The 12,500-nt window shown below is 41.2% G+C and overlaps 1 protein-coding gene across 1 annotated transcript in view; it reads left to right on the top strand.

The window, feature by feature from the left end:
• The first annotated feature begins 5,825 nt into the window (after positions 1-5,825).
• The window catches only part of LOC123511690 (nose resistant to fluoxetine protein 6-like), a 20,773-nt gene continuing 14,098 nt past the window's right edge, over positions 5,826-12,500 (top strand). Inside the window, exons 1-4 of the mRNA XM_045267745.1 lie at positions 5,826-7,195; positions 9,213-9,418; positions 9,973-10,291; positions 12,192-12,324. Coding sequence (XP_045123680.1) covers positions 6,951-7,195; positions 9,213-9,418; positions 9,973-10,291; positions 12,192-12,324 — 903 coding nt within the window. The 5' untranslated portion in view covers positions 5,826-6,950. The remainder of the gene's footprint in view (positions 7,196-9,212; positions 9,419-9,972; positions 10,292-12,191; positions 12,325-12,500) is intronic.

Here is a 12,500-nt window from a genome sequence, read left to right as displayed (position 1 = left end):
GGTAAAGAAAACAAATAACTATACGTGTAATAATAGGAAGGAAGGGAAATAATACGAATAATAGGAAGGAAGAAAATCAATAAGAGTAATAATGGAAAGGAAGGAAAATAATGTAAAATAATAGAAAGGAAGGAAAATAGAAAAAAAATATATAAAACAGAATGAATAAATAAAAGATGAGAGGGAAGAAAAATACTGCCACGTTTCTCCTCCTCAATAATAAACTCAATAAGGTGAAAATAGAAACCCTAGAACAAAGTGTGTGGTGGCATGAGTAGGTGGTCCTGGTGAGGGGTGGGTGAGGTGGAGGGGGGGTGGTGCAGGGGAAGGGTGGCAGAAGAAGGGGTGGTAGTAGGACGGGTGGCTGCAGGATGGGTGGCAGTTGGGGTGTGGTTTAGGGGGATGGGAGGGGTGGCAGTATGAGGGAAAAGAAACGAGACCCAATCAATCTGTGTAGACAATGACACCCATCTGAGCTACGGTGGTGGTGATGATGGTGGTGGTGGTGGATGACAAGCTTATCCACCTTCCAGCTTTTCCTCGTGAAGTGAAGACTTTTTTCCACTTTTACTTGTCGAATCAGCACCGATGGGGAAAACACTGCCTCTATTTTCTTGTTTTGCCTTTTTAATGTTTTTTTTTTACCTAACTTTTACTGATAACGTTTTGATTTATCTTCTGTAATGGAATGGGAGTAATCACTTTCATTCAACTTCAAGTAAATGGAATGAATGTTTGACAAATCCTCTTTACAATCAGTTCATGAGGAGCGGCTGCCATTTGTGATATATTTCGTGAAGCATATCTAAAAAAAAAACGTGCGTGCGTGTGTGTGTGTGTGTGTGTGTGTGTGTGTGTGTGTGTGTGTGTGTGTGTGTGTGTGTGTGTGTGTGTGTGTGTGTGTGTGTGTGTGTGTGTGTGTGTGTGTGTGTGTGTGTGTGTGTGTATGAACAAACTAAGCACATATCTAAAAGATAATATATATTTTAGCTACCATAAAATTATACCGTTTTCTTCCCTAGTCCTAAGTTCCCATTCTCTCTACACCTTTTCCTCCCTGACTGAAAAGGAATATACAAGACTTAATAATATAATCCTTGCTTACTGACAACAATTCAAACTTCATTCACGTTTCTATTGACAGATACACACAGATGCACGGAAGCCTTCTCATTCTGTTATCTATGAATTGGAGGAGTGTGGGACAACAGGTGTGAGGAGTGACTGAAGCAGGGGCACACACACACACACACACACACACACACACACACACACACACACACACACACACACACACACACACACACACACACTCTGTCTGTCTCTCTCTCTCTCTCTCTTTCTCTCTCTCTCACACACACACACACACACACACACACACACACACACACACACACACACACACACCTCGATACTGACGCTGGCAAACGGGTGGTGCGTGAGTGACTGAAAACAACCTATGGAAAAAAGAAAGAGAGTGAGGTTTTAGTTCTGGAGGATATGTAACTTAGAAACGGCTAAGCAGACAGACAGATCGATAGATATATAGATAGATACATACATACAGACAGACAGATAGTTAGATAATCACACACACACACACACTCACACACACACGTTGGTGATAGCACTAATTATGTTCCAAATAGTATATGTCATCGATATACAAGAGGGTTTCAGTAGCGACATAAATTTGTCTGCAGATGATGAGAAGCCTTTCAGAGAAATAAGGAACATTGGTGACTGTATGAAATTGCAGAAAGATATTGACAAGATCTGGAAATGGAGCCAAAAGCAGAAATTAGAATTTAATACCACGAAATGCCATATAATGGAAATGGATAAAGGTAAAAAAATAAGAGTAATAAAAGAAAGGAAGGAAAATAATGTAAAATAATAGAAAGGAAGGAAAATAAAAAAATATTAAACAGAATGAAGAAATAAAAGATGAGAGGGAAGAAAAATACTGCCACGTTTCTCCTCCTCAATAATAAGAGAAGAGATTGAAATGAAAAGCAGTGATTATACAAGATACCCTTATCTCCAGAAAGACACATAAATGGACTATTTGCTTCAATATACAAGACACTAAGTAACATCAATGTGGCGTTCAGTTACATGGATAAGAGTATGCTGAAAAAGATCATAACCACTATGATAAAAAGTAGACTAGAATATGCAGCAATGGTATGGTCACCATACAGGCAGAAAGACATCAAGAAACTAGAAAGAATCCAAAGGACTGCTACAAAGATGGTCCCAGAAATAAAGGATCTTCACTATGAGGAAAGACTGAATGAGATGGAACTACCATCTTTGAGGGATAGACGGGAAAGAGGAGATCTAATAATGATGTAAAAGTTAGTAAATGGTATGGAAAAGATAGATAGACAAAACCTGCTAACACTGAAGGAGGATGGAAATAGACGAACACGAGGACATTACAAGATCATGAAAAGTCAGTGTCTGAGCAACATTAAGAAGTTCAGTTTTCCGCACTAGACGGTGGACATCTGGAATGGATTAAGTGAAGACTGGTCACTATGAGACCCGCTACAACTCTGTAACATACAACTAGGTAACTAAAACAAGGTAGTAAACAGACACATTATTTTTATGTAGGAAGGGAACTGACCAAAAATGTAATAAATAAAGTCCATTGAGAGAGAGAGAGAGAGAGAGAGAGAGAGAGAGAGAGAGAGAGAGAGAGAGAGAGAGAGAGAGATAAGGGGCGGGAGGACGCATTAATAACGGCATTTTTACAAGGCTCAAATATTCTAATCTATAATTGGGTAACATTATAAATAAAACTGCCTGCGCCACTAATGGGAGGAAGCTTAACAGCGCATCCAATACTCTTCAAGTTACGTAAAGGCGCTATAAGCCAGGACATAAAAGAAAAAAGGAAATGATCAACACTTCTTCTCTCTCTCTCTCTCTCTCTCTCTCTCTCTCTCTCTCTCTCTCTCTCTCTCTTTTCCAATAATTTCCTATCACAGCATTAAGTCCATTTCACTTCAAGACAAAGAAAATATTAGTCACCCTTGAAAATAAAAACTTTCTACCATCATGCCCGTATATTTGAAAACGAATAACTTTATCCGTGACATTGACATCCTCCAGAAATAACACATACCCACTCACCCACCCAGACACACACACACACACACACACACACACACACACACACCGCGTAGTGTAGTGGTTAGCACGCTCGACTCACAATCGAGAGGCCCGGGTTCGAGTCCCGGTAATCGGCGAGGTAAATGGGCAAGCCTCTTAATGTGTGGCCCCTGTTCACCTAGCAGTAAATAAGTACGGGACGTAACTCGAGGGCTTGTGGCCTCGCTTTCCCGGTGTGTGTTGTGTGTTGATGTGGTCTCAGTCCTACCCGAAGATCGGTCTATGAGTTCTGAGCTCGATCCGTAATGGAGAAGACTGGCTAGGTGACCAGTAGGTGACCGAGGAGGTGAATTACACACACACACACACACACACACACAGAGGACCGGGGTTCGATTCCCCGGCCGGGTGGATATATTTGGGTGTGTCTCCTTTCACGTGTAGCCCCTGTTCACCTAGCAGTGAGTAGGTACGGGATGTAAATCGAGGAGTTGTGACCTTGTTGTCGCGGTGTGTGTTGTGTGCCTGGTCTCAGGCCTATCCGAAGATCGGAAATAATGAGCTCTGAACTCGTTCCGTAGGGTAACGTCTGGCTGTCTCGTCAGATCAAACAGTGAAACAGTGAAAACAGTGAAACACACACACACACACACATTGCGAATTTCGAGATCAATTTACTCATATCGCACTGAATTCCCAGCAGTACTTTCAATATTACTACATCGGGCAACCGACCATGAAATCTTTGTCGCAAATGTCTCTAAGATTTGCCGCCACACCGACTTCCCTGCACCGGTGAACTGAGCGCAGAGAAGCAGTGACTGGCGCTCAGCTACGATTCTTTGGGTATGGAGGACGTTATTAAGTGTGAATGGGTGTATCACTCCACAGACTCGCGCTCTTCTCCTTGTGTGTGTGTGTGTGAGAGAGAGAGAGAGAGAGAGAGAGAGAGAGAGAGAGAGAGAGAGAGAGAGAGAGAGTCAATAAGATCAGAGATGAAACATTTTGTGCTGCAACTTGCAAACCAGAGAGGCTGTTGCCGTGGTGGTGGTGGTGGCGGTGAGTGAATGCCACATGTCTCTTGACATCAAATATAGATAATTGATAATATTACGCATTGTCTAAACAAAACAATGATGGATATTGTTCTCTATTTAGGCAGTAATGAAAATAATAGATGTTACATATTTACTGTAATTGCAAACCTTCAGAAAAAAAATATATTTCCGATTAAGTACGCAGCGTGGTGATTGTAAAGGTAGTTAGTTGTTTCAGTGTAGGATTGGTTGTTAAGGTTGCGTTCGAACTTTGGGTGACTTGTTTAAGATAGATTAGTGTTTCAGTTTTGGTGATTCAGTGATATAGGTTAGTTCAAGTATTCAGGTAAAAGCAATGACTCCCCTTCACTCGTCTATAGCGTCTCATCCTTACCAGGTGTGTATTGGTAACTTTTGTGTTTAGTATGATAGCGATATTATTCGTATGGGATAAACAATGCTAGGAAACACTTATTTTAATTATGTATTGTATCTAATTGTAGATAACTGCTATATTTTCGTGTTGGTTAAAGCCAATATTGGGTCAGATGTGTTTAACTTATCACATTACGCAGTACATGAAATCTTGAAAGACAGCAATTGTCTGTCAGTATATTAAGTATTTTCAAGTGCATAAAATAGTTACAACACATTGTATCCTTCCTTTGAGTAATTCAAAGTCTCTTTTATATCACAGAAGCAGGAGTCTTCCTTTGAACTAATCTTAACAATGCGATGTCTTGTCTGTTGACGCGAGCTGACTGTAAGTGTGTGTTGTAACTTTCCTTTAGGTACAAGACAACCCTCCTCCAGACAGTGCATTCTGCCCCTTTTCACCAAACGTACAGTGGCCACACAGTCGCTTGATAAACAAAACAGATGCTAATTTTTACTCTTATAATTCATCTCAAGAATACATAGATTAATCAATCTTCTATAGATTGATCAGAAAATGTCATACACAGTGCAGCATAGAATGAATACATGCATCGTGATCTCCTTGATGTTTGTCCTTGGAGGGCAATCAAAATTATCTCATTAGTCGCATTTCTTGGTCTCTATCAGTCTTGTACTCAGTGAACTCGTGCTCTCTCTCCTTAAAAGATTCAGGACGGAAACCTAGGTCATCACTATGGAACAGCCACGGCGGAACCCATACTGGCGATCAAATATAAGATTGTGAAGTGATAGATGCTTATGAACCTTCCGATTGAGGATAAATGCAAACACTATAAAGAGGGAGGAAATCAAATTGATACGAAGGCAGTCTAGAGGATTAGAGTGGTCTCCCTTTATGGGACTTAGATGAATTTAGGCAAACAGGAAAAAGAAACAAAATGATGTTGATAGAGTTGGAAGAGTTTCACGGAGCCTGTTCTGTTGAAAAATATGAAGAACCACATCAGGTCCATCAACTTTCTGCATGAAGGTTAAGGTCAGCGAGGGTCTGGAAAACATCACTAAGGAGAATCTTAAATGATTAGCATGAAGTAGTTGGAGGATAGAGGAGAAGTAGGAAGCAGCTTTGAATCATCCAGGGTAGAGTTTTTAGAGGTATCAGAAAAGAGTTCACCTTTAGAGACAGATGAGACGGCAATTGTCTTTTGGTTGAATCATTCTTCTGGCTCCATGTGTCTTTCAGTTTTTTATTGGTTCGTTTAACAATTGGTTCAGTTTTGGTCAATGGTTCAGCTGTCACTGGTTCATGTGACATTTACTGAGATGCCTTATGATGTCACTAAAGAATCTCTAAGAAATTAAACACATTAGAAAATTATACAAGAAATAAATAAAAGGTAGAAAGAATAAATGAAGGAAAAAGATGATAAACAAGAAGGCAGGTACCAAGATAACAAGAAGCTATCCCCGCCCTGATAGATGAGAGACGAGACGTAACCACCGAAGACAAGATGCAGTGAGTCATTGCAAGACTAACGGAGTCAGATATTAGCAGCAGATCACAGGAGAGGATACCCAGGCAGCGACTACTAGATCGAGAAGCAAGTGGAAGCAAATGAAGTGGACAAGACGGGCAGATATATTCCTGATTAGTGATTACCAAAGTTACTCGAAAAAAGAACCGTATTGAAAGTAAAGAAAATGAACAGTATGACTGGAGTATTACAAAATAAATCTTATATCAATGGATATCTTGTTGGGGCAAAAAGTGGCTTTAACATCACATGCATATCATGAGTAGGAGACAGAAATAGACAGAAGGAATCAAAAATAAGTTGTACAGAGCAGTCAGACCTGCGAGGATCACAATGGGTAAGTCACCTGTCACAGTTCCAATAAGTATAATCAGAAAACTGTGATGCAGTCAGATTATTATTGGTGTTACATATTGACAGTGGGATTAGTTGTATGTAGGATGTGTAACATTAATTACAATGTTTGTGTACGATGCAGGTATCATTGAGTGTTAAATATGTGAAGTGATTTGGATGGGAAGTATAAAAGAAGCACGACACCTAGACCCATTAATTGTGAAGTACTCTCCCTACACAACCCACCACCATTCATGGTACACAGGCAGGCACCTTATCATGCCCATCCCCTGACTGACCCACTTCTGCAAAAGATAGTAATGGCTTATTTTCAGTGCATGATTAGATTACAGTAATGGTCACCTACTTACCAAACAAGACCACTGAACATAGATACATCCGCAAAACCCACGCCAAGCTCTCAGTTCCCCGCCAAGGCTGCGCAGTAGCGGGGCAGTAGCTGAGACGCCTGAAACAAAACCCTCACGTCTTGAAAAAAAAAAACTTATCAGTGGACGCCATGAAGGACTTGGCGCCGCTTGTGTTTGTGTTGGTGTGTCTCACGCGCGGCGGACTCGCTAGGAGCGCCAGCGGATGGATCAATACCAGGCACCGGGATGTGGATAGTGGAGGTGGCATCTTTGCAGTGGAGTCGCCGCTCCGGTGGACGGGTGTGGAGGCAGACAATTGGAAGGAAGAGGAAGAGGTTGATGATGAGACTGCAAGTTTAAGAGAGGCGATACTAAAGGCCGTGCAGCGTAACAGGTGAGAGAGAGAGAGAGAGAGAGAGAGAGAGAGAGAGAGAGAGAGAGAGAGAGAGAGAGTGAGTGACTCTAACTCAGAGTGTGAGTGTAGCCTCGAGTCGCTCCAATACAATGTGAGGGGCAGGATTCCGATAACACTGGCTATTGATGTATAGCCACTTGCTTATTCTCTCTCTCTCTCTCTCTCTCTCTCTCTCTCTCTCTCTCTCTCTCTCTCTCTCTCTCTATATATATATATATATATATATATATATATATATATATATATATATATATATATATATATATATATATATATATATATATTTATATATCTTTTTAGTTGTGAAAGAGAGGGGACAAAGTTATCAACAACAGGAATGAGAAAGCACGCACGAGTTCTAACTCCAGGAGAAAAAAGAAAAAACAATATTCAGACACAAAACAAAAGTTAACGGAATAGAAGTCTGGATTCTGATTGCATTTGACGCTTCTCTTTTACTACCACTATTATTGCTGCTACTACTGCTACTACTACTACTACTATTACTACTATTACTATTACTACTATTACTACTATTACTATTACGACAATTACTATTACTACTATTACTATTACTACTACTACTACTACTACTACTACTACTACTACTACTACTACTACTACTACTACTACTACTACTACTACTACTACTACTACTACTACTACTGGTTTTACTACTACTACTACTACTACTACTACTACTACTACTACTACTACTACTACTACTACCACTACTACTACTACTACTACTACTACCATTACTACTATTACTACTATTACTACTACTATTAATACTACTAATACTACTACAACAACTACTACTATTACTATTACTACTACCCCGACACTATTTACTCTTTACTTGAGACTCACCACTGTGTCTGCAAATCTTGGGAGCGAATGAGAGAAAGGCAAGTCAATGACCGATGACTGATAGGGAGAGCAATGGGGTGTTTGGTCTTATCATGTGAGGAAAGGTGGACGAGGCCATCAGAATACAGTGACGTAGGGCGGCGGACTGCTATGCTTCGCTGCCTGATATGCATGCTAGTAGAAAAGAAAGGAAGTTTTGTACTGTACCTATCTATAGATCGCCTGGAACTGGAAGGTGTGTGTGTGTGTGTGTGTGTGTGTGTGTGTGTGTGTGTGTGTGTGTGTGTGTGTGTGTGTGTGTGTGTGTGTGTGTGTGTGTGTGTTGTGTGTTGTGTGTTGTGTGTAAAATAGGGACGATAAGGAGCAATGAACGATAACGAGACGCATACATAAATAAAAGGTGTCACTTGAGCAGGTGTGGCTTATCACGGCCGGCAAGGTGCAGTGGGTCAGTTAAGGAGACACTTAGGAGAATTTTATAAGAGTTTGTTAGTCACCAAAAGTTGATGTTGACATTGCCACTTGGAAGAAAACTAGGAAAAAAAAAAAAAGAAAGAGGGAAAGCAAACAGATATCGTGCATGGTGACACTCACTGTTTGTGGTCTAAAACTATCATGCGATAACATAGTCCACTTCTCCATTATCTTGTTATTCACGCTGCATGTTCGCTTATCCAAGGTTGTTTCTTCATAGTGCTAACCGATGGTTTCCCTTGATATGTGCGGCGGTGATAAAGTATAGCGGCGAATGAATAGACTATGTTATCTATATTAAAAAGTTGTTCATGCTTTTCACTACAAATTCCTCCATCTGTTATTTGATTCTTTAAGATGTACTGAAAAATTTGGCAGTCACACATTTTTTTTTTATTTAGGCTTTATAAAATTGCTTTGGCAAATTTTTGAAACTGGCACAATGTTAATTTTCAGGAAAGCTGTATCTAGTTTTCATGCTTTTCATTACAAACTTTTCTTAACTTTTGACACTCTGAGATGTACCTGCAGTGGTAGCAGAATCACACAGACAACCTTGTTTAGTTCAGTAAAGCTGTTGTTGTCTGTTCTTTCCTCTTGTATTCTTCCTCCTCCTCCCCCATACAAACAAACTCCTCTCATTTGCCAGATCACAAGAAGTTCATGGTAGAATACCCATGTCACCAGCAGGCCACGTGACCTCTGCCCAGACGACCTTCCTTGACCTGGTGCACCTCTATCTGCCTGACCTGACCAAGGTTAATCCACACTGCCGCAGGGACCTCACCGCCATCTACACAGCCATGGCACACTTGAGCACCATGATCCCGAAGGGCGAGCTGTGGCCCCTGCAGCGTGAGTGGCGGTGGTGGTGGTCGATACTATGGTAAAGATAGGGTAAAGCTACACACACACACACACACACACACACACACACACACACACACACACACACACACACTAAAGTTGAAAGCTCTAGTGTGTGTGTGTGTGTGTGTGTGGGTGGTTTTCGAGAAATTTTCCCATACATTCACTAACCCTAAAACTTTTTCTTTCCTTTCTTCCTATTTTTCTGCACTTCCATATTTTCTCTTTCACTCATACATCACGTTTGCATTTTTCGTTGCTTTATCTTTGTTTACTTGTTGATGGAATACTGCCCATTACTCCCACTTCTTTCTCCCTTTCCTTTTTTCTCTGTTCTCCATATTTTTTCTATCTTCTCTGCTCTTCTTACTTTTTCATTTATTTTTTCCTTCCTCTGTTCTTTATTCGCTTCTACTTCATTTCCCTTTCCGTTCATCGTATCTTTCAATCTTCTTTTCCTTTCCCTCTCTGTTCTTCATACCTCTCTTTTCATCTCCCCTATTCTACTACATCTCTGCTCCCTCTCCCTTTACGTAAAGCAGTGGTGGACTCGTGGGGTAAATTCGGTGACGGCCTCCTACTCGGGAACGTAAAACAGCTCGGGTTCTTTGAGGAGTGTCTCAACATAAGAGTCTTCCAGCCTTCCTCGGATCTCAAAATGTCTCAGAAACTCCCTCTCCAGTCTGTCGGTGTGCTCTCCAGGCTCCTCAACGCGGCTCAACAATCTCACAACAGCATACCAGACCAGAAAGATGCAAATAGACGTGTTTCCTCCGATCTTCCAAGTTTTAAAGCTGAGAAACGTTCTACTGCCATCCCTCCCGCTGACTTTAGTGGCCAGTACTGCTTGGTGACCTACGCGTGAGTATCAGTATGGCCTTCTCTTATACTTCTTTCTAGGGTTTGTCCGTATACCTATCCTGAATTCCCTTTTAGTACCTAAGAGTATGGATTTTTTTTTCTTTTTGCTCTTTTAGATAGGGAAATTATTAATGCAGAGGAGGAAAGAAACCATTTACGTCGCATTTTTAAGTGGTATGTCATTCCTATCTCTCTCAGCTTTATTGCAATGGGGTTGTATACGTAAAATGGGGAACGGAAATGTAGTTGTTTTGTGTAGCATCTCATTCCTTCCCCCTTTCAGCAGCATTGTAGTGCATGAAAGTGTATAAGTCTACTTATGAGTAAAGAGGGAAACCTTGCTCTTTAGTTTAGTTTCCGAGTTTCCAGGTTTTAGGCAGAGCAATGAAAGTTACTCATTCTGGTGCTTACATTTACGTACACCATGCATCTCTTCCCCTTCCCCGACCTTCACCATCCTACATCCGCACAACCAAGGGCACCGTCACGCGCACAACAAGCACAAGTGCCACCCCTCTTCCCCCAAAGGAACATACCACACAAATTACAACACACGATAAAGAACACTTTCTACTGCCACCACCACCACTACCGCCACCGCCACCATTACCGCCATTACTGTCGCTGCCGCCGCCGCCACAAGGGACCGTTGCCATAAATTTGTCTGCACTTTAATGAATCGCACCGCCGTGAATCTAGACAAAATTGATGTTTTCTTTTTCTCACGTTCAATTCTTACATGTTAAAAAATCTGTCCAGGGAAGGAGAGAGAGAGAGAGAGAGAGAGAGAGAGAGAGAGAGAGAGAGAGAGAGAGAGAGAGAGAGAGACCGAGAGGCCGAGAGGCATTTCAATTCTTTTTTTTTATCGTCCTCTCGCCCTTCCCAGGTATCTTTTAGTTACGTTAATATTGTCGAAACTATAATGTGTACAAGTGATCATTTGCCATTTAATATTCTCCTCTACACTGCCTAAAATCAACATCCAGCAAAGCAGAGTGACCAATTAGAGCAAGAACTAACTGCACAATACTAGGAAACGCGAGCAACCATGGACTAAACTAGTGAATGTAGATTGCATGCTAATATTAACCCTTGAAAAATGAAAATTGCGTCGCTTCATGAATGTACTGAAAGATATTTGCATGGCTGGTGGTGGTGGTGGTGGTGGTGGACAGGGAAAGAAAATTAATGCAGAACGTTTGTTGGAATCTGGGTGAGGGACAGTGCGTGGCCTTGAGAGAGCGCGAGTGGCATTGGCATAATTGTCCCAGTGAAAAGGTTTGCGCTTCTCGTTAGGGTAAATGCAGGACTAATTAGGCAGGAGTGAGAGTTCATTACCTACATTCACGTCACGGTAATGAATCGGGCTAAGCTAATGAGACTTAATACCTCTCTCTCTCTCTCTCTCTCTCTCTCTCTCTCTCTGGTATTCTTCCCTCTCCTCTCAATTCTCTCCTTCTATTTCATACTTCCCTTTCTTTCATCTCAATTATTTTCTTCCTTCTCTATTGTCTTCCATTTTTTTCTTTACAGCCCTTCTTGCTCAAACCTTTATCTTCCTCCTTATTCTTTTCTCCTTTTCAGTCCTCTTTCTTTTTTTTATAAATCGTTTGTTTATTCAACCCTCTATTTATTTCTCATCAATTTCTTTACTTTCTCCCTCTGTCCTGTTTCTCCTTTTCTAATTCGTCTATCTTCGTATTCATTCCCTCTTGTTTCTCCTTAATAATCTTGCTTTCCTCTTCCATCCCTATTATTCTATTCTAAATCATTTATCTTTCTATTCAACCCCTCATTATTTTCTTTCTCATTTCTGTTCTCTACGTCCTCAAATCTTTGTTCTTCCAACACTGTCGCCTATCATTTCCCGCCCCTTAATCCTCTTCATCTCCCTCTAAAGGTCCGCCAAAGAGAAGCTGAAACCTTTGCTGAACTTGAGGACTCCTGCCTTGCCTATACTGCTTCCCCAAACCCTCTCTTTCATGGCGTACGGCACCTGTATGCCCTCCACCTGCACGCCGCTAGAGCTCCAGGTACGTGTGCATGTGCGTGTGTGTGTGTGCGTGCGTGTGCGTGTGTTTGTATTTTTTTTTTTACATTTTCCTTTCTCGAATTCACACACATTAACGCCACAAACACACCCACTACACACACACACACACACACACACACACACACACACACACACACACACACACACACACACACA

Source organism: Portunus trituberculatus, chromosome 31, assembly GCF_017591435.1.
Source record: "Portunus trituberculatus isolate SZX2019 chromosome 31, ASM1759143v1, whole genome shotgun sequence".
NCBI classification, from domain to species: Eukaryota; Metazoa; Arthropoda; class Malacostraca; order Decapoda; family Portunidae; genus Portunus; species Portunus trituberculatus.
The sequence above is the reverse complement of the archived record's forward strand: the minus strand, read 5'-3'. Positions and strand labels throughout refer to the sequence as shown.